General features: G+C 35.0%; 1 protein-coding gene across 3 annotated transcripts in view; it reads left to right on the top strand.

Moving 5' to 3' along the window:
• LOC150079910 (RNA-binding protein 1-like) overlaps positions 1-16,097 on the top strand; it is a 29,156-nt gene extending 13,059 nt beyond the window's left edge. For 2 of the 3 annotated variants that reach the window (XM_090382507.1, XM_090382506.1), the window contains exons 3-5: positions 748-843; positions 1,397-1,435; positions 15,954-16,097. In XM_090382507.1, the coding sequence (XP_090238633.1) occupies positions 748-843; positions 1,397-1,435; positions 15,954-16,044 (226 nt within the window). In that variant the 3' untranslated portion in view covers positions 16,045-16,097. Of the gene's footprint in view, positions 1-747; positions 844-1,396; positions 1,436-15,139; positions 15,586-15,953 lie in introns of all 3 variants that reach the window. The other variant, XR_016547513.1, reaches the window with a different exon arrangement.
• Positions 16,098-26,773: the final 10,676 nt, after the last annotated feature.

Below are 26,773 nucleotides of genomic sequence, written 5' to 3'. Positions count from 1 at the left end.
CCATGAAGACAGCATCAAGCTTGACAAGTTGGCAGCTGTGGGGGAAGTTTTTACAGAATTTGTCAAACTGCAAAGCTTGTTATTCCTTGGGGCAAAATGCGACAATAGGTAAAATTCTAGCTGAATTCAGGGAAAATTGTGGATTTAGGCAGTATATTCCCTCAAAGCCTACAGCATAAAAATTTTTTGTATGGCTGATGCCATAAAAAAAATTTTTATGCTGTAGGCTTTGAGGGAATACCCATGTCACTTATGGTCTCTGAAAATTCTTTGGTGGTGCACAAATTTGATCACACCTTATACATAATATTTTGGACTTGTTTTCTTAACTCTTTTAAGATTACTGTATTTGTTATTTCAGTAATGTAAGTTAACATTTATTTGATCTTTTATAACAAACATTGCATTTATGGTATTTAAGTGGAAAGTTAAATTTGCTGTTTTTGTGTTTTTTATTTATTTTATTGGCATAATTTTTTTAATCTTGCCAACCATTATACCTTTCAGGAATATATTCCTCATAGTTGTGAGGATTTTCTATATTCTATTATATACTAGAATATGTATTCTAATACTGTATATATAGCTCACATACTTCAGAAAGTTTATCTTTTTAATTAATACAGAGACTAGAATGATTTCATCACTTCTCCGAAACAAAATATTTCTAATCATTTGTATTATGCCATTTATAGGCTTTATATTTAAATTGTTCATTTATATTTATGATGTTAAAATTTATTCTAGGAGAATATGTGGAACTCGTGTCCGTGTAGAATTGTCCCATGGAAGATCAAGAAGGGGCGGAGGTGGTGGTCGCCGTCCCCCTCCTCCTCCACCAAGGTATGTCTTAGCTTTATTGATTTTGCATGACAAAAAAAGAGAAGTGGGTGAGAAAGCTTTGCATAAGTTTTTTTTAATTGTTATTTGATGACAGAACTTTTCAGTTTAGAATTAGATTTATGTGACAATTGTATTTAACTGGTCACGATATGTCAACTTTGCTACTGCATTTTTTTATTGATATTATATTTTTTGCCTTTAGATAAGTCATTTCTCTGGTGATATGCAAATCTATCTTTGCACTCACAATGAAAAAAAGTAATTATGGAAAATGTGAGAAAAACAAATGACATTGTGAATTAGTCTTGCAGAGAACCTTGAAGAAACATAGTTTTTCATATTGTGCAGTAAACCTGCACACGTTTTTCAGCTTTTTCAGTAAAACTGTTAAAACTATCAACTAGATCTAATCAACCCTGCCTACATGCTGTCTGATTAAAGATATTTTTATGTGAAAAAGTTTGTATGTTTAGATTATATCACACTTTGTAGAATTAATATTAAAAATGGGAAAGTTTTGTTTATAAGTAAATACATAGTCATTATTTTACAGGTATGGTGGTGGTGGCTATGGAGGAAATAGAAGATCTAGGTGAGTATGGAACATAAAGCACTTAAACTTTTGATGCTTCTGCAGAATTGTGGAGGTTTTAATTTAACTGTTTGCCATTAGAGTACATGTACTGTGCCTTTGGGTGAATTAATTTGGCTCTATTGAACTATAGACAAATTTCTTGTTTGACAATATTTGATCTGTCAGTTAAGTTTCATTTGTAAAATGATTGTCATATTTTCTTAAATATACAGATTTCTTCACATTTTTTATAGGTACAGCACATGTTCACCTGACCTAAATTTAATAAATTAACTAGGGATATGCAAAACTTTCAGTGGTTTTACTAAATTTTTAGAATCGTGTATAATCAGTTTATGATTATTACCTTATGGTGTTATTTTAATGAGTCACTCAGAATGTGTAAATCACTAATGGTCCCAGTGTCCTGAGACCCCTCATGTGGATAGATTTTATAAAAATAAGTACAGGACTGAAACATTCCTATTCAAAATATTTGCTAAGTCCAAGTTGTGATGGTTTATTACTTTCAATTTTTGTTAGCCAGAAGATATATTTCATTGGTTTATGAAGTTAACTGCAACTAATATTTCATCTGTAACCATCTTTAATTATCAGTAAAAAAATCCATAACCTCCAATGAGCTTTGGGATTATTCATTTTGTTACTGTAGCATGCATTTCTTTAGAGCCTCCTGGGCATATTGGCCAATGTTTGATGTTTTATATGTTTACAGCATTTGGCATTTGCTTGCAGGGAAGGAAGTCATAAGCAGCTAACAGTGCATATCATTCCTTTGTTGGTTTCCTTTTTTTTTTTTTTTTTTTTTTTTTAACAGTAATCTCAGACACAAAAGGTTGTTGAACCTGTAGTGCTATGGATGGGCTGGTGAGAAAGAAAACAGGAAATTTATTTAAAATTTTTGTATATTTTTCATGGAAGCATCAAATGAAAAGGAAGAAAGTTTTTTTTATATATATATGGTTACGGTCAAGTGAATGAATTTTGTGTGCCAGTTAAACCGTGAAATTATTATAATGATAAAACAGACAGGCAGTCGAAATTGAATGTGTATGTGGGGACTGTTCTGTGGTAGAACAGATTTCCCTCCCCCTGATGTAGATACTGACAGAGGATTAAGTTTTATTTTATTTAGCATTGAAATAAATACGGCTATTCCAGAACCCTTTGGAAATTGGCACTTAAGTTGCTTGGAAGTGAATATGAGTCATTCACAGATTTTTAAGTGTATGGGGGGGTGTATTTATTGTCAACAGCAAATCTCAATAGGAGTTGCAGTTTGTAGAGTATTCCATATTGTTGAAGAATGGACCAAGCATGTTATTAGCTGTGAATTATGCCATGCTTTATGTCCAAATTATGTAATGTTATTATGAAACTAATTTCATCTTGTCAGTTGGTGTAAACTGAATTGAATATATGAACCATTTGAAAAGAGTAAATTAGCTTTATCTTTCCACATTATATGGTAAATTACTGCTCTTCTATTTCCATGTTAGTGGTTAGATGTGGGTCATGATCCTTTGGATTACAGAATGGCAGTATATCCCTACTGGATTAAATTATTTAAGATTTAATCATAATAATCTGTCATCTGTTTTTTTTTTACTAAAAATTACTTTTTATAAATTGCATTTTAGTCCTTAAATGAGATGTTTGCTTGTTTATAGTTTTAATTTTTTTTTATGTTGTGTTGAATATGAAAAATACTTAATGGAAAATTATTCAAAGTTCAAAGAATATCGAGAAACGTGGCTTCAGCATTGGCTGGTGGACCTTGAATCTTTCAGCTGACTGCACATGTCCTGCTAGTGCAATGAAATTATTATAATGATGAACCAGGCAGGCTGTCTGTTTCATCATTATAATTTCTTCTACAGTGGTAGGGTTTAGTAACTTTCGCTGTAGATACTGATCTGTGTTTAACCAGCTCCGCCTTTTGCCCATAATACAATCCATACATGTCTTGGCATGGACTCCACAAGGTGTTACAGGGTGTCCCGTGGTAGTGCTAACCATGCATTGCATAGTGTGTCCAGTAATGCCACCACATGTCAGGTGAATGGTCATAGCATCGAATGTCCCTTTCCAGTAGGTCCCAACCATTGCTTGGTTGGGTTGGGTTGAGATTGGGTGAGTTGGTTGGCCATGGAAGGACAGAAAATTCATTGTCATGTTCCTCAAGCCAGTTACCAATCTGCTGGGCTTTGTGGCATGGCGCAGTGTCTTGCTGATAGATGCCGGAGTTGTCTGGATAAGCATACTTGGTTGGTGATGATAGAAAGGTAGAAATTCCCATTGAGCCATTGATTAAAAGTGATTAAAGGACTTGGGGTGAGTCACTAAAACACTCCCCCAAACAATAACATCACTGCCTCTAGCCTGCTGAAAACACCAGATGCCATGGCCTCACATTGCTTTCTCCAAATGCAGATATGCCCATCAGCATGGTAGAGTTGGAAACAGGTTTCATCACACCAGGTGATAGTTCCACATGTTGGTGGTCCACTGTTGATTCTGACATGCCCGTGCAAGACACAGTTTCTTGTGTCTTGCAGTGAGCATGGGGTACCAGTGGTGGGCATCAATTGGTATAGCTTATATGAGCTAATGTCCAGCACATAGTCCATGTGGATATTGGTCTTGTTATTCTTATGTTGCACTGGGTGACTAACTGGATTAATGTACTGAATTGCTGCTATGTTATGAGACAAGAACCATGACACACCACCACCGTCAGGCACATGTGGCTGTCCCACATATGGCCTTTGGCTGGTTGTTCGACCTCTGTTGAACCAGTCGTGGTGGACTCGTGACACCACAGATTGGGAGCACTTAACAGTGTTGTTGAGGTACTGGCATCCGTGTGTCTTTTCCCTACAATCATTCTACGTTTGAAGTTGAGAAAATCTTTATGCTGACTCATTCTTCCTTGCAGACACTCAAAAAACTGATCATATTGTGTGAACTACAATCTTATAGCAGACAGTCATTCCCAACTTTGAACCTTCACCATCATCACAGACCAGTCCATTCCTACATGAGGGGGTTGCTAATGAAAAGTCAACTCAGTCTATTTTGCTTTATTTTTTAAGCAAACTGTACAGCCTGGCAAAGTTGATGTACAGATTAACTCATATAATGCCCCCTCACTACAGGAAACACTGTCATATTTAGTCATAACTTAGATATGACACCAATCAAGAATTATAAACCCACAATCATGGAACTTTAAAAAACAAAGTTTCATGGTTACATTGTACTTGCCCATCTTCAGCATGCATCTGGACTCAATAGCGAAGAAGATTTAATATTCACTTGTTGCTTATCCATTCTCACACTTTGGCTGGTTTGTGTGCAAGCACAAATGACAGTGCCTGGCTCCTGTCCCAGTAATGAACTAGCAAATTTTGCTTAGGAATCAAAAAACATCTAGATTGCTTCCTTGTTAATGAATTCATTTGAAGTAATGCCATTTATAAAAAGGAAAGGGAAAAAAGGTTTGGTCCTTTATCTAAAGCTGCTCATTTATCTTACTGTTAATTTTTGTCAACTCTGTATTCCGGGTGCATCTGGAAACAAATTAATGAAAAGTGTTTATACAGATGTAATATGAATAGCATAGTTCTTACTTATATTTGCTATGGATAACATCTGGTACTCTGGTTTCAGTTGCTAATGCACCATTAAACCTCTAAAAAACCAACCAGTCAGCCATTCAACAACCATGAACTGAGCAGCATAATGGGCAAAGTACTTGCTTTTTTAAACATTTTCTCCATGATCGGTATTTTCCATCTTGCAAGAAATGAAAACATTGAGCAAAAATCATTTCACAACAAAAACTGGCGCGAGCATTAAAGATAGCATGGTTGTGGAGCATATAAAATTTCATATGTTATAATACTTTTACAGCTAAAAGTCAGTCATGGATCTTAGTTTACTTTTATTCATAATTTTTTTTGTTTCCACACTTTTTTTCATAATTCATTTTCATGTACTGAAACAGGTCAAAGTTCTAATTTAAGAAATGGAGGTGTGTGTAGGATTTAGGGCTAAAAAGCCTCAGACTACAAGGAGAATTTACTGTCATATAAGTTAGTGTTAACATAATTTCTATATGCAGTAAACCAACTGAAGTTGTGCAGTGGCATCATTACATAACATCTAATTGTGAATTCCTTCACAATTAGATGAAATGTTATGTAATGATGCTACTGCACAACTTCAGTTGGTTAACTACCTATAGAAATGATGCTAATGCACTAACTTATATGAAAGCAATAAAGATAATAAATTTCTTGATTTATTTTTGGAATTTTGACTAATATTAAGCAGCAGACATAATACATGTGTGTGTTTTTTTTTTTTTTTTGTTTTTTTTTTCTGGCCCTTCTGATCAGTTTGCAGATTATGAATTATATTAATTTTGTAACTTTCTTCTGTTGGAACCCTTCTGATAATAAGTGATGTTGCTCAAATAACTGGAAGTCAGTTTCAGGTTTTAAAAAAAAAAAAAAAAAAAAAACATGCCAGTAGGAGGTGCACATGTCATAAAAAAGTTTACAATTCATTTTTATTAGAAAAAAGGCTGTGAATAATTTAAAATTATGGATAATTATATATTAATTATAATAGAACACCAGAAATGAAAGATCTTTCTTGGATCAAAAAAATATTAAACAATCTGGATCATTGGTGTACATTTAACACCATTCAGGATATTTTTTTTAAATAAAAAGTTCGTTTTTTTTAAGTTGTTAATAAAAAAAAATCACGTTTTTAAGTAATGTTGAAATTAAATAGATATAATTATTATTCTTGATGCTGAAAATAAGAGCAGTGCATCTTAACTTTTATGTGCACAATCTTCATATCCTAATTCAGTATACAGGTGACCCCCGCTTAACGCTGATAATTCATTCCGGAAAAACAGAGCGCTAAGTGAGCGCCGCATTCCCATAAGGTAACATATGTATTTGTGAGTTGCAGTCGGTGCCATAGGATATTTCCTGATCAATAATAAACGGTAGTGAAAAGATGTACAAATGTCAGTCAAAATATTTAATATTCAAATATTTGTACATATAAAATATTCTGTATTATATACATATATAATTATGTGGTAACTACTTATATATCAAAATTAAACTTAAAATTCCAATTAAAATCATCAATTTAATTGATCTAAATTGATTTTAATTGATTTAATTTAATTGATGAATTTAATTATGAAAAATGCGCCGATTTTGGGTTGAATTTTGGCCCTCTTTCAAATAAACTAAAAGGGGTATTAATTTTAAATCCGCCGCAGAGTTACCACTCGACAATAAAGTCAACCGATCCTTCGCCGCTTTGAAACCTGGCATGTTTTTTTCTTCTTTCAATATGAAACTTCTTTTAGGCATTCGTTTCCACAAAAGTCTTGCTTCATCTATGTTAAAAACTTGTTGAGAAGTATAACACACAATACCCCTCTTCAATAATTTTAACAAGTTCTTTTTTGAAAGTTTCGGTTCTTTGATCTGCACTTGCGGCTTCTCCCTGGAATTTAAATCTATTCAATCAGCCCTTACTAGTATTAAATGGTTCCACTTTTTTTTTCTTTTTTTTTTAAGGTGAGTTTTCTTCAGATCATCATATTGGCTAATCTCTCTCTCTCTCTCTCTCTCTCTCTCTCTCTCTCTCTCTCTCTCTCTCTCTCTTTTTTTTTTTTTTTTTTTAATAATATTTAACTTAACTGAATTCTACATTGGATATTATCTTCAATAAAATTAGTTAGTCTTTCCATTTCAATCCTAATAGTCGGCCTAGCCCTAGTTGCTTGCAGTGGAACAGCTATCTTTCCCGCTGCTAAAATTAATTCTTTATTTTTTTATAATTGTTCTTACAGTTAAACTTGCAAGTCCTAAATTATGGCACACATCCGCTTGTCGTTGACCGGAATCGATTTCACTTCAAAACGTCTAATTTAATTTTCAAATTAAGTATTTTTCTTACATTTATAGTCTTCGTACTGTGCCCTGACATTGTTGCTTTTTCATTCTTATCGGCCATTATTAACTCTTCGAAAATGTAACTGTGTTGGTTGCATTAATTATGATACAATGTTTGAGTAAACTGTCCATTACGTACAATGTCTAATACTGTACTGAGTGATGACCAGACTTCAGATAAATGCATATAGCGCTAATATTACAAGCAATATACTTGATCATTTTTTAAAATGTTGATCTCGGAACTATGTAACAAGTCACTGTACTGCAGTTAAATTAGCGTGCGAGAAAATTTCACTGAGTATGGGAAAATTTCTCAAGTTGGCGTGGGAAATGTTTTAATGCTGTTTTGGTATTCATTTTCAAGCTGTCGACTCCATCAAATGAAACAATTTCGTTAAATATGCCAAAAATGCAATCTGTAAAAGAGCGTTATAGTGATCTGTGACAGCGTTATAGTCAGATATGGGTTATAATATAAGAACAGCGTTATAGCGAACCGCATTATAACGTGGGCCTGCTGTATTTCTGCTCTTTATATATAATTTCATATTGACAAAGGAGGAAAAAAATGTCATTGATGTGCATGCACACACACACACTGAAAATATGCAGAACATTATTATTGAAGGAAAGATGTAAAAAAAAAAAATTTGGCAAGTTGGAGGAAACACTTTTTTGTGTCATAAAAAAAAAAAAATAGTTGATTGGTCAGTCAGAATAAAAATTTTATATTCATCGTAAACAGTCCCAGTCCAATTTTTATCCTGGCTGACAAATAAACTAATTTTTTTCACTTGGGAGATCAGTCGAAGTTAGTATTGCCACATAATTTCCTTCTTGTTACATCAGTTTTTATTTTTAAGTTATCTTTTAAGAAACAAATTTGTCTGCATTAATATATATATATATATATATATATATATATATATATATATATATAAACAAACAAAAGCCCCTGTATTGGTGTATCTGTTCTGTTAGCTTTGAAAGATATCCAGTCTTCCAACATCTGTTTAGCATTGTTTGCTAATCTTCATAAAAAAAAAAAAAAAAATTAATTATATCACTGCTTGTGGCTTATTGTTCATAAAAAATCATTTGATGGCTTTTATTAATAAAGAAATAGCACAACCTTTATTTATATCATCATCATCAGCCATTTTCAATCCACTGCAGGATGAAGGCCTCTCCAGTAACTTTCCAGTTCCTTCTGTTTTGAGCACTGGCCATCCATTTACTACCCAAAAACTCATGAATTTCATCTATCCATCTCCACCTTTGTCTTCCAGGTTTTCTTCTAGCTCCTCTTGGGTACCATTCTGTTATTTTCTTAGTCCATCTGTCATCATGTCTTCGAGCTATGTGTCCTGCCCAAGACCATTTCAGTTCTTTAGTTTTGATAAGAATGTCCTTTACTTGAGTTTGCTGCCTAATCCATGTGTTTCTCTTCTTATCTAACAGTCTGATTCCCAATATAATTCGTTCCATTCTTCGCTGTGTAGTTCTCAGCTTCTCTTCCATTCTTTTGGTGAGTGCCCAAGTTTCACTTCCATAGGTCATGGTGGGGAGTATACATTGATTCATTATTTTACGTTTCAGACAAACTGGGATATTGCTCTTCAGTATGTGACTATATTTCCTGAATGCTATCCATCCAAAATTTATTCTTCTCTTGATTTCCAGCCATTTATCATTATTACAGTTAATAACTTGTCCCAGATAAGTATATGACTCCATTTCAATTACTGCTCCTTCAATCATTATTTCCCTTTCCATGGCATACTTGTTCATCATTACTTTTGTTTTAGCCATATTCATCTTTAGTCCAAAATCCTTACTAACTGTACATAACTGATTAAGATTTTCTTCTAATTCTTTGGGATTGTGGCTTATGACCACAATGTCATCTGCAAATCGTAAATGGTTTAGGTATTCTCCATTCACATTGACTCCTTTCTGCGACCAGTCTAATCTTCCGAAAGCTTCCTCAAGGGCAGCAGTAAACAATTTCGGAAATATTGTGTCTCCTTGTCGAACTCCTTTCTCGATTTTAAATTTGCTACTGTCTTTGTCTAGTCTAATAAAGGAGGTAGCATTCTCATATATTTTCTTCGAAATCATAATATATGGAGTATCTATGCCTTGTCTTTCCGGTGCCCGAAACATTGCCTTATGCTGTATGGAGTCAAATGCCTTTTCATAATCCACAAATGCCAGGCATAATGCTGTTTTATATTCATTTGCTTTCTCCATTAGCTGTGATATTACGTGAAGGTGATCCATAGTTGAGAATCCTGTCCTAAAGCCAGCTTGCTCTTTCAGTTGATTCTCATCAAGTATTCTTTATATATATATATATATATATTTTTTTTTTTTTTCCCTTTTGCTAATGCTAAAATCTGAGCTTTATTCCCAAAATAAAATGAGATGGGTTGTTTCTTTTGCCTACAGAAATCCTATAGGCTCAAGGAGGTACAGTGAGGAATTAGTAGCATAGTTACTGCCATGGTCATGGATATAGCTTAACATTCTTCTGTTGTTCAGAATGTATGCCATCGTCAGCTGACAATCCTGTTCTTTAATAATAATTTTCAGTAAATGCCGCCATTGTTGAAATATTTGCATTTTATTGATATGCAGTAAACCTTGGTTAATTCATCATCTGCTTAATTTGCCATGCCACCTATTTCATCATTTTTTTTTTTTTTTTTTTACAAGTCCTGAACTTTATTAATAAAGTTCAGGATTTTATTGGATTATACAGTATAACTTTCTACTCCTTTTAATTCATCATGTTGGTTAATTCTTCACTGTGCGAGTGGTGAATCACTAAATGTAAACTTTAGTGTATATTTTCCTTGTGTACAAACTGAATATTCCATTTGAACAATATTTGTAAAAATATAGAAGACATCATTGGTTTCTTAAATGATGAAAAATTAATTCACAATGCAGTGTATTGCATGAATGGTAGTTGTCCTTTAAATTTTGTTAAATGTAAAAGGAAATTATTTGGATATAGTACCAAATAGAACAAACTATACCTTACAATAGGGATCTGTTTTTAGAAGGCACGATGCAAATAAAAACTGAAATTTTTGTTGAAATAATTGATATAAACACTGGGTGCAGTGCATTCTGCAAGGTCTGTCCATAATTTGCATACTCGAAGTTAATTTTTGCCATCTGTTGGTGTTCAGCTTCTTAACAGTATAGGAGCATTAGCAAGCCTTAAACGTGACTCCAATGTCCATTGGCTATAAGAATGATTTGTTTGGAGGATAAAACACAACTTGGACATTCTCCAAGGTACCTAGATATTGTTATGCATTACCTAAACAGGACCTAAAATTCACATGAGTGAGTTTTAGGTCCTGTTTTTCCTTTGCACAGACGTCCTTAATGAACACAGAGATGTATGAAGTTATGTAATGTGCATTTACTTGCATTAAGTCATTTTAAAATTATTGCCTTCTATCACGTATTGTATGTGTAGCTATACTTTGATCATTTTCCAGATGTATTTATTGGATTTTTTAGCAATTTGGATAGCATCTGCTTGCCATTACTGTCACAATGCATAACAAACTGATATACACAGTTACAGTAATTGCTTTTTTATAAATTACTCCACGTTTAGTGCTGCATGTGTACATAACATATGATACAGAGAAAAATAATTTGGAATGTCTTTAGTTTTAATAATACTGTTATAGTAAATATTTACAACTTCATACTGAAAAGTGGTGAAATATTGATGATGTGAGTTTTGTAGATATACTTGGTTTGCTGCACAAGCACTATTAAATGTTACAGTAGTGCATTTAAGTGCATGGAAAGTGAAGCAGAGGAAGACAAAGAATAAACTATATTAGTAGTTTGACCAACTGGATGAATGTATGGAGTCTAGACCTGCTGAGAACAGCAAAAGATCGAGAGATGTGGAAGACCATGATCACCAACGTCCTTAACGGACACGGTACATAGAGAGAGAGAGAGAGAGAGAGTTTAAATTTACATCTTCATAATACTGCATGCCCATATCATGCTGGTAAAATATTGAAATATGTGTACCCAAATACTGTTAGTATTCACAGTATCAATTAATTACAGCTTTCCTATTTTTAACCAGCTAGATATTGGGAGGAATATTAATTCATCCACATATGCTGTTCAAAAATAAATTGATTATGAAACGGCAACACATCTGAGTAGTCCAATCCAAAAGTTCTGCACTTTGCAATATGTGAGATATGTTGTTAAAAAAATAAAAAATAATTATAATAAAAATAACTTCACTATTTCCATGATTATTTCAGTACTGATAGTCATAGGCACGTTGAAGGTTCTTTTTAGAAAGTTTTTACTTTTCAAAAAAAAAAAAAAAAAAAAAATTGACACCAAAACAGAACTTAGCTTTACCATGCCACAGTGAAACATGAGTTTGTGTGGGATGGACGTTCCACTCCAATCTTAAAATGTCCACAGTCAGTTATGGATAATTCTCATTGAAATATTTTTTTTTTTTTACTGATCATTATTAAAAGTGACTTAAGTTAGCTTTTTAATTTCATAATATAATGGTTAAAAATGCCAATTTTCATATACCATCCTTTGGAAGTTTATAAACTTCTAAAGGTGTGTGTGTTGGGTAATTTATTTCTGTTCATTATTGTTATCACTACTGTACATGTAAATTATAATTCACAGTTACAGTAATTGCTTTTTTATAAATACACATTTTTTATTTCCATAATCAAATTTCAAATAAAATTTAGCAGCACATTTAGACAAATGTCCATTTTCAAAAAAAAAATGAAAGGAAAATTAAGCCAGTTTAGTGGAGCCATAAGTGATCCTATGGGATCACTTATGGCTCCACTCCTATTGGAAAATGGAGCAACACTGGTGCAAACAATCCATTCCAAAGCTGAAAGTGCATCTAAGCCTTTATCTCAAAAAAGTGTTGCATAAATGTTGGGGTGAGATGGAGAGATCTACCTAGGGTGCTCTTTGACCATAGCCACCGAACATAGTTTATTGCTACTGGTCTGTTTTTTAGAAATTACTTGAAAGGCACTGAAGAGTAGCTGCATAGAGAACTTCTTTTATATATGAACACACACACACAAAAATTTTCATCTCAAGCCATCACTAAATGGGTTAAACAGCATTTGGTTTGGTAGGGAAAATCTTATTCCAAGGTAATTGGCACAGGAATTTTAAAAAAAGTAAGTTGCTTAGTACGTGAGCTGTATCTTTTGTTGTTAATGACCTATTGAACACAAAGGAGGTGGAAGAAAGAACAGATGGGTGTGGTTTAATGGTTGCTGTGTGAATGTGGCAAGTTTTCTATTCTTGGGCTTTTTAAAATAAGCCATATTTTTTAATAACTTTTTATTTCACTTTTTAAATTTTTTAATAACAGCAATTATATATATCACTGTATATGCACATGATCATTGCCTTTTATATTGGCTTTGCATTTTGAAAAGAGGGAGTGTTGCAGTTAATATATGCTATTCAATCAGTAGGAAAAATATGTATAGTTCATTATCTTTTTGTAACACAGTGTAATACAGTAGAGTGTCAGTTATCCAGAATTATTAATGTCAGATCTCTTCCGGATAACAAAATTTTCCAGATAGTCGAACATAAGGTAAAGAATAAAACTTTAAATAGTCTGAAAAAAACGAATTTAATTAATTAAAAATAATAATAACTTATATATAAAAATTCAACATTTACATGTGTACGTATTTTACTGCAAATTTTGTGGAAAAAAATTAAGCCATTTTTTAAGATAGTTTAATTGTTGACTTTTTTTTTTTTTTTTTTTTTTTTTTGCTGCTAAATCTCTCAAGTTCCTTAATATCAATTTGTTTATATTGCATTCTTCCTGATTTTCTGCCCATTTCAGTGCTGTTTCTTTTCATTGACATTTTACCGAGAAAAGTAATAAATCGCAGTTTCGGGCTGATATTATTCTTGTCGAAAAATTATACTTCACACCAACCAGGAATTGTAAGTTTTACTGCAAACTAAAATACATGAATTAGATAAAACTGGTAAAAACAGATGTATTTACAATAAATATGAAACTTCTTTCTCAACTATCACTGTCGAGAAAGGAGTCTGTCGTCTCCGAAAGCTACAGTTTTTAGCACTTTTATTACTATTATATTTTATTATTATTTTAACTTCCATTTTAGTCATATTTTAACTATCTTTTCATATTTATTGTAAATACATCTGTTTTTACCAGTTTTATCTAATTCATGTATTTTAGTTTGCAGTAAAACTTACAATTCCTGGTTGGTGTGAAGTATAATTTTTCAACATGAATTTTCCCGGCCTGTTTGGAGACATGATATTATTCTTCCCGAATCTGGAACTAAACTAAACATAATATGAAATGAAGGGAACAAAATATGTCATGGAAGCGAATGACTAAACTATAACACTCACAGTTTCTGAGAACACCCATTAGTCCTAATCCATCATATATATGACGTGAAAAAACAGACAGAAATACTCTCATAGCATAATAAACATATGTCTCAAATATTACCATTAATAAAAAGAAGAAAAATCAGTCTTTCAAATTATACTGGATAGCCAACGTTCTACTGTATATAATTTATTTCAGATATTTAAGCACTTATTTAGTGTATATAGTTTCAGTCATAGCCATCATCTTAAAATGAGCAATTACAAATGTTGATTGATTATATAGAAATGTGTAATTACACATTTCTATAAAATGTTAAATTTTAAATAATTGAACTTAAGCTTTCTTTAATTTAATATAATTATTAAGATTTCAAATACTCAAAGTGTTGTTTCATAAGATAGAGATAAGTAATCAAAAGGTTTTTGCATCATACAGTGTCATATACATTGTAGTATTAGTTGACTTATTTATTATATACATTGTAGTATTAGTTGACTTATTTATTGCTGTAAAATTATATAAAATCACTCCTTTAAATGTTAAGAGTTTTATTTTATTCAATAAGGTGTACCAAAGATAAAATAAAATTTCTATCTTTTGATTTCAACATCAAATGCATTAAACATTTGATGCTGGAAGAAACGCAGGTCAGTAGAATTCTATATCATGTATTATTGTTTAGTAAAGAAATGCAGTGAATGTGTTTCAGAGTCATTTTGTAAATATTATTTTATATAATGCATTAGTGTGCATGCATATTAACAGTGTCCTAGCATAATAAAATAAGAACTGAGTCTCTTGCCTGTAAACACGATTTATAGACGGTTATATCTCCTTAACGTTTAGTTTTAATAGGAGAGAGATTTGTAATCAACTACTTTTCAGTATTATTTGTTTATACTTTAATTAGGTTAAATAATTATCAGGAAATTATAGGTTTCATGTGTGAAACTTATAGTTAGCTAGTGATTAGTTTCTGTTTCCAAAGTAAACAGCAACTAGTGACTAAGCTTTGGAATTAGTTGAATTTTTGAAGGAAATAGCTGACTGAAATGTTAAGGAGATATCAAATGTTAAGGTGTTTATAAATCTTGTTTATGTGTAGAAAGCTCTTGGACTGTTTATTTTATTCTGCTTGGACACCGTATATTGTTGATACAGGTTCTTCTCTGCTCAGAGGGTCACAAAAGTAAAATGTAAATTAGTTCAATGTAACCAGATGATAATGTTAACACCAACCACTTGCAGGGCATTTCATCTTTCTACTTCATGAGGGTGGGCAGTGCTCCGACACAACACCACCACCTTAGTCTACGTTACTCCATGCCACGGCACTTAAAGTCAGCCTGAAAAGCTGCTCCTGTTCTTCAATTGGTCCTCTTCATTTTCTTCGAGGACCTCCCTCATCATTCATCATATGAGGTAGCTGTTTAGCCATCTTCAGCCGTATCTGCCATCCACCCATCTACATGTTCTCAACATTTTGTGTTTCCCTTGATGTGCATCTGCTGCATGAACGTACTTCCCTTCTCCCTCTTCCATGCCATGTAACTGGCAGATGCTGTTTACAACGGCTAGCAGTTATAGGTTCTCTTCGGTCATCCATTTTTTTACTTCTGCTACCGCCATCACCACCACTACTACTAGTACTTCGTACGAGTCATCTTTCCACTGTACCACTGCTGCTTTTGTTGGTGAGGTTTTAATTCAGTTAACGATTGATTTCTTGCTTTAATATTTAGTTATTTTGTTATAAATGACAAGATTCCAAGGGCTCTTTTGAATTGCTTTTTTTACATAAATATAAAATGTAATTTTAACACTGGCTAAGAAAAGTTAATTTTAATGATAAGCAAAATAAGATTATTAAATTTTAATCATATGAGAAATTGTATTTAAATTTTGCACATTTTTATTGGTGCAGCATTCAGACACATTGGTAGTGTGGGAGATTGAGCCCAGATACAAATTCCTCTTTTAATCTCTATATTTGCATTTTAATTTCACAATAGTATTTATATTAATAATCAGTTTGTAAACTTGTTTAAAATATTATTGCTAGATCCCGATCTCCACGAAGACGTTACTCACGCAGCCGCTCTCACAGTCCTCGGCGAAGCATCAGCAGAACTCCACCACATGGTAGAAGATGATAGTACATTTTAAAATGGGGTTTTCATTAATGGATCAATTGCTTTTTTTTTTTTTTTTTCTTTTTATCTCATGCAGTTTTTATTTTAATATTTAAACAAAAGTCACAACTGCTCTCTAAAATTAAAGCTTTAATGCTGGCACTATTTTATGTGGGCTATTGTAATATTTCTGGGGTCACATCAGTCCCATATTATTTGTGCAGCAGATTAAAAATCTCATTTTCTAAAATTACTTTCCCTCCCTCCCATTCTTGGAAAGCAGTTGGTGCCTTCGTGTAACGACCTTTTATATGTATAAGATTTTCATCAGTCTCTGGAAAGTGATTTTTTTTTTCATTTCACTTGAGTTGAAGCCATCTGTGTAAATGTCACTGTTAGATTTTGTGATTGTATCATCTGGAATATTTTCACCAAGAAATCAAATAAAAAAAATGTATTGTGTAAAGTCTTATTCTTCATGCATCTCTGTGAAAAAGTTTTAACCCCGTTAAATAATTTTAATGTATACAGCACACAATCATCCTTACACTTGGAGACATGCCATCCAAGTGCTACCTTAAAACATTTTTATTGCTATGAAATTATTCAAAATTGTTCATTCTTTCGTTGTCACCCCTACATTTTGCTGACGTGCCTAAAAACCCAACAATAGCATCTTATGGAATTCTCACATTGGCATATGTCCAAAGCAATTTCGATTTGGTTGTCTACCAACAAATGGAGATCAGTGGGCATAATGTGGTCTTTTAGGGCCTGTTTTAGTTTGATTAGACTTGTTCTTTTAATTGCCACGAACACAGTCTTGTGATTGTGCAACACATCTTCACCTGCATAATGGTGTTCTTGTAGCATTTGTATCAGCATGACTGCTCCATGTCCAAGCATGGGTAGCCCACTCAATCATTGTGTAGGTGGACTGATTTCAAAAGCAAGGAGGAATTGGGAAAGGTTGGTCTGGGAATTTTTTTTTTTTTTTTTTTACCTGAGACCAGTGCTTGCTTGACTTCTCTGAGCATGGTCAGCGGTAGTTGAGAATGTGGTGAAACTGTCAGAATAAATTAAAGGATCTACCGAATCCAGAACTGAACAAATTAGCAGTACATTAGACAGCACCGTTACCAGACTCTTGATCACTTGGTGTACTAGATTAATGCCTGATTGGAATAAATATGATTCTTCAAGGAGAAATATATCTCCTAGTTTGATTGGAGTCACAAAACTTGCTGTTCATTATCTTATTGAAAAGCCTTTCCAAACTTCAGTTGTATCCCTACTGTTGATTTTTTATTTGTTATATAACAGTTGGGAGGAACTGAGGAAATAATCTGCATAAAATTGTTGATTTAAGTTTAATAACGAACTTTCACTGTTTTTAACAACAACAAAATTTCATTTTTAAATTAAAGTATATGTATGCTTTATTATTATTTCAGTACAAAATATATCATTTGCCATGCTACTTTTTTTTTTTTTTTTTTTGCTGAAGCTTGCCTTCTTGCATCATATACCTCAACTAATGCTAATACATGCTTGCACATGGCATTGTGACTCCAAAAGACTGGAAGATGGCTTCATCTGAACAAATACCCTCGGAGTGCAGCAAGTGAGTTGAGTGAGGCATTGACGACTGCTGTGTTCTACAGCAACCTACAAATGTTCAATGAGATTGATAGGGAATTTGTCGGTCAGGGGAGCACATGCTTAACAGTGCAGAAATTTGAAATGGAAGTGATCTATTGTAGGGTTTAAGTGCACCAGCTGCTTAGGCCATATTGTGGTGTATACAATGTCTAAATTGCATCTATTCTGCGATCAACATACCTGTGTCCTTGGTAGAATCACCATCCCCACACTAGGGGAAAAAGACCTGAGTGAGTCCTGTTGACGTGCGGAATTTTTACAGCTTTTTCACAATGCGCTGAGTTAGTCTCAGGGTAGGGTAGCATGTTTTTTCTCCCAGAAATTTTTTTTTATCCAGCAAACAAAATCAACCACAGAACAAGCAATTTACAGAAAGTATGTACAGAGCAATGTGTTCCTTAGTTGCTGATTCTCCTAAAACCACATACGATATTCCTGTTTGCCAGACGAAAAACCAAGTTTCTTTGGGGGGAAATGTGTCCCTTTCCAGCAACTACCTAATTCAGCCACGTGAGAAAGGCCCATAATTTTTGACCTCATTGACAGATTCACATGCAGCTCTTTTCCCTCTGGGGTGAATGGTGATTATATCCATGGTACTACACGCAAGGGCTGAAGTGACTAACATCTAATGCACTCATGAGCCAAAGCAACCACCTACCTAATGGTGAGTTCGTTCATCATTTGCCATGCTTCCTTGGAATGGCATGACTCAAAGGGACCGGAAGATGGCCTTATCTGGACAAAGATGCCCTCTGAGCACAGAGAGTGAGGCATTGGCGACTGCTATGTTCCACAGCAACCAAAGGTTTGATGGGATTGATTGGGAATTCATCGGTCGGGGGAGCACAAAATGTTTGGAGATAATCCTCAAACCATTCTTGCAAAATGCAGCCTTTTGACATGGGACATCTTGTCGAAAGAGTCCAGTACCATCTGGATACAGTCACCATGTAGGCCAAAACTTGGTCTGAAACAATTCTGAGATAGGATCTGGAGATTAGGGTACCAAGTGATGAAAACATGATACAGTGCTGGCACCCTGATTTCTTCCAGCTGTGCAGTCAGGTTGCAGTTGTTCACCTGCTTGCTTTCAAATTTGCATTCTCATCAGCAGGTTGGAGCTGGAACTTGGATTTAAGAGGGGACTTTTTCAGTCATCCAGTGTCCAAGAATGGTGCTACTGCAGGCAGAATTGTCAAGGAAGATGGGCAAACGAACAGGTACCTATTCCATAGGCCATCTTCCACAAGATGGTGTGCTCAGAAACGTTTTTCTGTGCACCTTGGTTGTCTACTGTTGAGGGATTGTGAGTCTGTTCCAGACAGCACATGCCAATTGCAGTTCCTCTCAACCGATGATGGTCTTGCCTTCCTGGGGCCTCAAATCATTCTGCCGCTCAAACTCCATCAGGTCCTTTCCCCATGAATGGGCTTTGTACTGACGAAATGACAAGTACTACTGTGTCACTAGATGCACTCTTAAAAGTTTAATCACGTTTCGTTTAATTTTTCTTAATTTTCAAAATATTAATATGGGACTAACTTGCTTGACCAATTTTATTAAAATATTTTCTGTTATGTACAAAAATCAAAAAACAATTTTTAGAATATTACAGAAAGGTGAAGAAGACATCAGAATGTGGTAGAACAACGTAGAAGATTCCTGACTAGTAGAACGTAGATGATTCTAGATCTAGAGTGTTTTGCAATAGTATAAATTGAGGAGTAAGTGCTATCTTATTCCTTGTTCAGAAAGAGTAAGTTTTGTGTTTCGTGATAAATAAAAAAATTAGGGACTGAGTGTTGAAAAAAGAAGTACCATTAGAACTCTATAAAGATATTCCATGAGACGTATTGCAAAAAACCAGGTGTCTCATTTAAAGGAGAGGCATAACTGAAATTTGAGCTGAGTTCAATAGGAACAAATTTTAGTGTCCACTAAAACAACTTAAGCAGTACTTCACGGTCGAACTTGATTAAAACCAGAGGAAACGGTGGAACAAAAGTCAAAAAGTATACTGTGGACAGAGGAATCCAAATTTGATTTGTATCCAAGCATAGAGTTCATGTGAGGTGATCGACTGAAGAAAAAAAATAATGGTACCACATCGTTGTAATACCTACAGTCAAGCATGGTGGTGATGCCACCATGATCTCGAGTTTGCTTCTGTTTTTCTGGAGTGAGTGAGATCATCAGAATTGAAGGAATTTTAAGAAAAGAAGGCAATAAAAACATTCTTCGACATAATGCACTATTTCGACTTTCTAGAAGAAAATTTCAACAAGATAATGACCTGAAACAGCCCTAAGCTGTGCAGGGACTTCTCTACTAACTAGACAGGAGAGGATGTTGCAAATCATGCTGTGGCAATTCGAATCACCTGACTTAATCCCAGTAGAGCTTTTATTGGATCATCTAGACAGAAGTCCACCATTTTCACAAAATTAGTGGAAAACCTAGATTGCTTGGAATAATTTAGTTTATTAAGACACTAATTAGTTGCAAGGATGCCATGTCTGTGTAAGGCAGTGATAAAACCTCGTGGATGATATTTTGATGGAAAATCAGTATAGTTGTTAATATTAATCATTTCGATATTTTTTTTGCTGTAAAATATTCAATGCTTAATAAAAAATCTTAAAATTCTTTGTAGTCCGTTGTTTTATTAAACCTTACATTGTCAAAAAAAAAGTTGAAAAGAGAAGCACTGTGGTTCCAAAGTCTTAGGCAGAGATGTATGCTTGCCAGTTGATGACGTTACTCCTAGATGCTGTTGAATACATCCATTCTTGGAGATGGGTGATCCTAATGTTTTGGGTGTATATTTTTTTATTATTTATATACATACAATGAAAGGAGAATTCATGCGATACTGGGTTTCTGGGCTACGCAACACACCCCTCTCACTACTGGACGAACCTACTTGGCAAGTATGTACAATGGGGGACAAAAAAAATTGCATCACTTGTGAATTTTGCAAATAATGTGTTGTGTACTGCATTGTGGGTTGCAGAAATGTTCGAAATGCATTTGTTAGATGGGATATATATCTCTGTGAATGAAATACAATAAAAAGACTCCACCTGATATACCTAATTGTCATAAATATCTTTCCAAATGGTAAAATGAGTAATTAATGAAAATATTAGAAATCATGCCAACCAAGTGTAAAAACTGAAATGACAAGTTAATGCAGTGGTTTTCAACCAGGGTGCCACGTAATTTGGGTTTAAGTTACTTAAACTTATTATTTTTTAATTTATATATTTATTTCATTATTAAAAGGTGTACAGTATCTTTAATTTTGTGGTGATCTATAATTGATATTTACTTAGTACCTCTATATAAAGAATAAAATTATATACTGCATATATATAATTTGTATTATGAAATGTAATTTTTATAATTATATTATTGTAATAACTATCATATAACATATATTTTTAATATTATATATACAGGGTGTCTCAAAAATACACGACATAACTTCAGGAATGAGTTCCTCGTATGTAGACAATAAAAATATTTTATATCAGCATAGTTCCGGAAATGCTTGGTTCCCGAGTTATTAACCGGAATGTCTTATCTCCTGCAGGTGATTTCCTTCATCACAAGATACTGACAGAATCTGGTGGTTTTCCATTCCGACCATGTACTCAAATCAGGAGCAAGCGGATATGCACTTTATGTACGGTTTGGCGGACGGTAGTGCTCTGGAGGCTCATCGTTTGTACCACGAAAGGTTCCCAGAACGAAGATGTCCAGACAGGAAAACGTTTGAAGGTATCCATCAACGCCTTTGTGAACATGGGACCTTTACACCTCGTGCTGCCGACAGAGGACAGCCAAGATCTGCGACTTCTGAAGTAGATGAGGAGATTTTGGATGTTGTGCATGCCACTCCTGGAATCAGCACATGCAGAATGGCAATGGAACTGGCTGTTCAACTTTCGACTATTTGGAGAGTGTTGCGAGAACATCAACTGTATCCTTACCATCTGCAATGGGTACAGGCCTTGTCACCAGCAGATTACCCTGCGCGAATAATGTTCTGCCAGTGGTTCTTGCAGCAGTGTGGTACAACTAATCACTTTCTTGATTTAGTGATATTCACAGATGAAGCATAGGTTCACACAAGACGGAATCCAAAACTTTCACAATCAGCATGTATGGGCTGAGGAAAACCCACATGCAATTCTTCCATCACATCACCAACGGCGCCTCAACATCTGGGCCGGTGTTTTTGGTGATAAGTGATTTGAGCCCCATGTTGTTGTTGTTGTTGTTGTTATGGAGGCTTAATGGCACATAAGCATCTATGGCTATAATGTGCCTATTCACTTATTATTTTAGGAGATGAGGAATTTCCATAAATTCAAAAGAAAATTTTAAATCAGAAATTATTAAAAAGTCCAGTTTGCTTGAGGAAGTCAAAAAATTCAGAAATATTTGCTTTATCACCAATGAGATTTTCAAGAGTTATTGGTTTACGTTTATTTATCAGTGAGATCAAGGATGAAGCTCTGTGTTGTTTATAGTAGGGGCAGTCAATTAGAATATGTCTAACAGTCAAGATGTTAGAGCAATGTGTACACTGTGGTGGATCACCTCCTGTGAGTAAATAAAGATGTGTCAGATGAGTATGACCTATTCTTGCCCTTGAAAGGACTACTTCTTCTCGTCTCGATGTACGAACACTGGAACGCCAAATTTTCGGATCTTGTTTAAACTGAAAGAGTTTATTATTAGTCTGAGAGTGCCAGAGTGCTGTCCATTGTGATAGGCAAGCAGCATGAACGGTTAGTACACAATCTGATGCTGGAACAGGGATATTGGTTAAATCAAAGGTAGTTGGATTTTTTGCAGCTTTATCAGCCAGTTCATTGCCTAAAATACCGGAATGGGCGGGTATCCAACAAAAAGCAACCAGTTGTTGACGTTTTTTGATTTGTAGTATCAAGCTTCTGATTTCATCTAGAACAGGGTGAACTTTATCTTCGCAATTACTTAGTGACATGATTGAGCTGAGGGAATCAGTATAAATAACAGATTTTAAAGAACAGTCGGAATAGAGATTTTCTAAAGCAAGTTTTATTGCATACAATTCAGCAGAAAATATACTAAAATCTGATGGAAGGGATACTGATACAACTGTATTTGGAAACACTGCAGCTGCTCCAACATTTGAATTAGATTTAGAGCCATCTGTATAAATTTGGTAGAAATCAATATATCTTTGAATGTGAACATCATGAATTTGTTTGAAGTTTGTTGCTTGCAAAGTATTCTTTCTCCATTGGCAGAGGTAAGTGTCACATGTTGGAAGAGGAGGAGGAGCCCATGGTGGTTGAGCAAAGGTTGGTATCTGCTGTACTTTCCGGATGGAAATATTCCAAACCTGCACCAGTTCAAGAAGGCGAAGACCAACTGGTTTAACTATGCTGGGTTTGTTTCTGTATAGGTTTTCTAATGGTGGGTTTAAAAGGTATGACTGAACGGGATGAGAGGCACAACTTTGTATCTTGACAGCATATTTCAACAACAGTGTTTTCCTGCGTAGACTTAGTGGGGGCTCGTGAGCTTCTATGTAGAGACTATGTGCTGGCGACGTTCTGAACGCACCAATTGCAATTCTCAAAGCACTGTGTTGAATAGGATCAAGCCAGCGTAATGCACTCTTTCTGGCAGAATCATAGATTGGAGCACCATAATCGAGACGGGATCTGATTAATGCCTTGTACAACCGAAGCAGGGAGGTACGATCTGCACCCCACGTTCGGGCAGATAACGCTCTGAGTATGTTTATCTTTTTCAGACAGGAAGTCCGTACATTTTTAATATGATCTAGGAAATTTAATTTGTGGTCAAGGATTAATCCTAGAAATCTGATGTTAGTAGCGATTGGGATGGATACATTGGAAATTTGAAGTTCAGGATCCGGATGAAGTTTTCGTTGTCTGCAAAAATGAATTGCAGTTGTTTTCTGCTGAGAGAGTCGGTAGCCGTTGAGGCTGGCCCATTGTTGTATTTTATTTAGTGAAATTTGAAGCTGTCTTTCAATAGATCTCATGTTTTGGGAATGGCAGGAGATGGAAAGGTCATCTGCATATAGATATGTCTCAATTGTGTTTGGAAGCTGTTTGGTGATGGAATCAATTCTAATAGCAAAAAGAGTGGCACTCAATACTGATCCCTGTGGAACACCTTCTTCTTGAATGAAAGTTGAAGAGAGGGCATGTTGGTATCGAACTTGAAATGATCTAGTATGTAGAAAGTTCTTAATAAACACAGGAAGGTTGCCACGTAGTCCGAGAAAGTACAGATCACTAAGTATACCATGCCTCCAGGTGGTATCAAATGCCTTCTCTATGTCTATTGAAACCATTACTAGATGTTCATGTTTGACAAAAGCATTACGGATGGCAAATTCAGCCTTGACCATAAGGTCTAAGCATGACCTGTTTTGACGAAAGCCATATTGACTACCGCTCATTAGCTCTTCCGACTCGATGATCCAGATGAGTCTTCTGTGGATAATTTTCTCAAGGATTTTACTGAGGCAGCTTGAGAGAGATATGGGTCTATAGCTATATGGGTTGGATGGATCTTTTCCAGGTTTTAGGAATGCTAAAACTGTAGAGTGATGCCAAGAAACCGGAAAAACATTTTCTAAAAATATACGATTGTAAAAGACTAGGAGGAGGCGCAAAGCTTTGTCATTAAGATGTTGTAACATGACATAATAAATCCCATCTGGTCCAGCAGCACCATTGCGGGCTGTTCTAATGACATGTAATAGTTCAGAATATTGCAGAGGTTTATTATATGGGAGAAGGTTTGAAGTTTCAAAATTAATACCATGCTTTTCTTTAGTGTTTTTAATTCTTTGGAATGAGCTAGTATATGCTGATGTTGCTGAGATTTCTGCAAAAATATTGCCCAAAGCATTGGCTATATCTACAGGATTAGATATATCTTGCCCATTCCAGGAGAGGATTGGAGAAGGTATGGTAGGAAACTTACCAGACAGCTGTCTAATTCTTTTCCATATTATTTTGGGATCAGTATTTCTGTGAAAAGTGGATGCAAACCGGGTCCAGGATTCTTTCTTTGCTTGCTTTTGTATAAAGCGTGCTTTTGCCCTTAATTTCTTATAATTAATGAGATTGACTGTGCTTGGGCACTGCCGAAACAAATTCCAGGCTTTATTTTTTGCTCTCTTTGCTGTGGTGCATTTGTCATTCCACCAGTAATTATAGTGCTTTCGGCCCGGCGGATTTGATAGTGGTATCGTGTCTTTAGCCACATTTAGAAGATGCGACGTGATGTATTCTGTCACATCATCAATATGCTGGAGGCGGATTTTTTCCTCATCAAGGTCAATTGATGACTGAAATTTTGCCCAGTCTGCTCGGACAAATTTCCACTTTCTGCTGGGTTGAAATGAAGGAGTCTTTGCTTTCAGAAAGTTGCATACTATTGGGAAATGGTCACTGCCCATGGGATCGTTTATTACATACCACTCTATGGTTGGGACTAGTACTGGTGAACAAATTGAGAGATCTATTGCTGAGGTGTGTCCTGCTGGGAGCTGTACGTGTGTCGGTGCACCTGTATTGAGTACAGTGAGATTTAGTGTCTCCAAAAAACTTTCAATTAGTCTACCTCGTCTATCCAATTTAGTAGAGCCCCATAATGGGTGGTGCCCGTTAAAGTCCCCTAATATACAGAAAGGTGGAGGTATCTGTATAAAGAGGTCTTCAAGATCTTTTAAAGAGCAAGTACAGTTTGGTGGTAGATAGACTGAGACTAGTGTTATTGTACCATGGAGAGTTATACGAACAGCAACAGCTTCTATTTCAGTTTGGAGTGGGATATGTTTAGATGGGATCTTTGAATTTACTAGTATTGCCACACCACCATGGGCAGCGTTAGCAGTATTTCGATCTCTTCGATAAATGCAATAGTTCTTTATCGAAGGAGAAATTTGTGTGGTTAGGTAAGTTTCCTGTAAACAAAAGGCAACCGGAGAATATTGGTTAATTAGGTATTGTATATCGTCTGTGTTGGAACGAAAGCCTCTGCAATTCCATTGTAAGATGTTGTGGTTCATTTTGGTTTAGTTGAGGATGAATCATCTGACTGTTTTTTGTTTGAAGAGGATTTTTTTCGGTCTTTTTTCGGGAAAGTAGGGCGTCCAGTATCCATCGTGTCATTTGCGTGAAGTTCTAGTATGGGTTCTTCATGATCTGGGTTTACATCTACTTCCATACTACTACTGGCTGATGATTCAGGTTTATTCTTATCTTTAGCAGTTTTAAGTTTTTCTTTGTTATGTGGAACTGTCCGAGTCTCAATTGGGAATTTTTCTGTGTCATTTGAGACTGTCTCAGTATCATTTGGGATACTAATTGGGGTGTTGGTGGCATTGCTGGTTTTCGTTTTAGAATTTTCTTTTCCTGTGGTTGATATGGTTGCTTTAACCCAATTAGCTAGCGAGACGTTGGGCGGTATCGACACATCTGTTTGAATTGCAGTTGTATGAAAACTTCGGGTTCGAGAGGCATACGATGGACTTGGCATGGTCAGCATTATTTGTCTGCGTGCCTCAGGATATGTGACTTTGTGTTCTACTTTATATTTTTGGATATTCCTACCCGTTTTCCACATTTCACATGTTTTAGAAAATGCGGGATGATTGCCTTTGCAGTTGGGGCAAATGGGAATTGCGGCTGGACAATCTGCCTGCGTATGATCCTTTGCTCCACAAATAGGACAGATGGGGTCACCTCTGCATGCCTGCTGTGAGTGGCCATATTTCTGGCATTTAAAACAGCGAAGAGGATTTGGGATATATGGACGAATTCGGCAGTTTAAATATCCAGCTTTTACTGAGGATGGCAAATCAGGAGTACTAAAAGTTAAAATGATGGAACGAGTTGGAATGAGATTTCCATCTTTTTTTGTCATTATTCTTTTAGCGCTGATTACCTTTTGGTTGCTAAGTTCTTGTACTAATTCATCCTCTGACACAGTAATTAAGTCCCATTCTGTGATGACACCCTTTGATGAATTTAAGGTATTG

Source organism: Mastigoproctus giganteus, chromosome 10 (genome assembly GCF_048544385.1).
Source record: "Mastigoproctus giganteus isolate SK-2022 chromosome 10, ASM4854438v1, whole genome shotgun sequence".
Classification (NCBI taxonomy): domain Eukaryota; kingdom Metazoa; phylum Arthropoda; class Arachnida; order Uropygi; family Thelyphonidae; genus Mastigoproctus; species Mastigoproctus giganteus.
The sequence above is the reverse complement of the archived record's forward strand: the minus strand, read 5'-3'. Positions and strand labels throughout refer to the sequence as shown.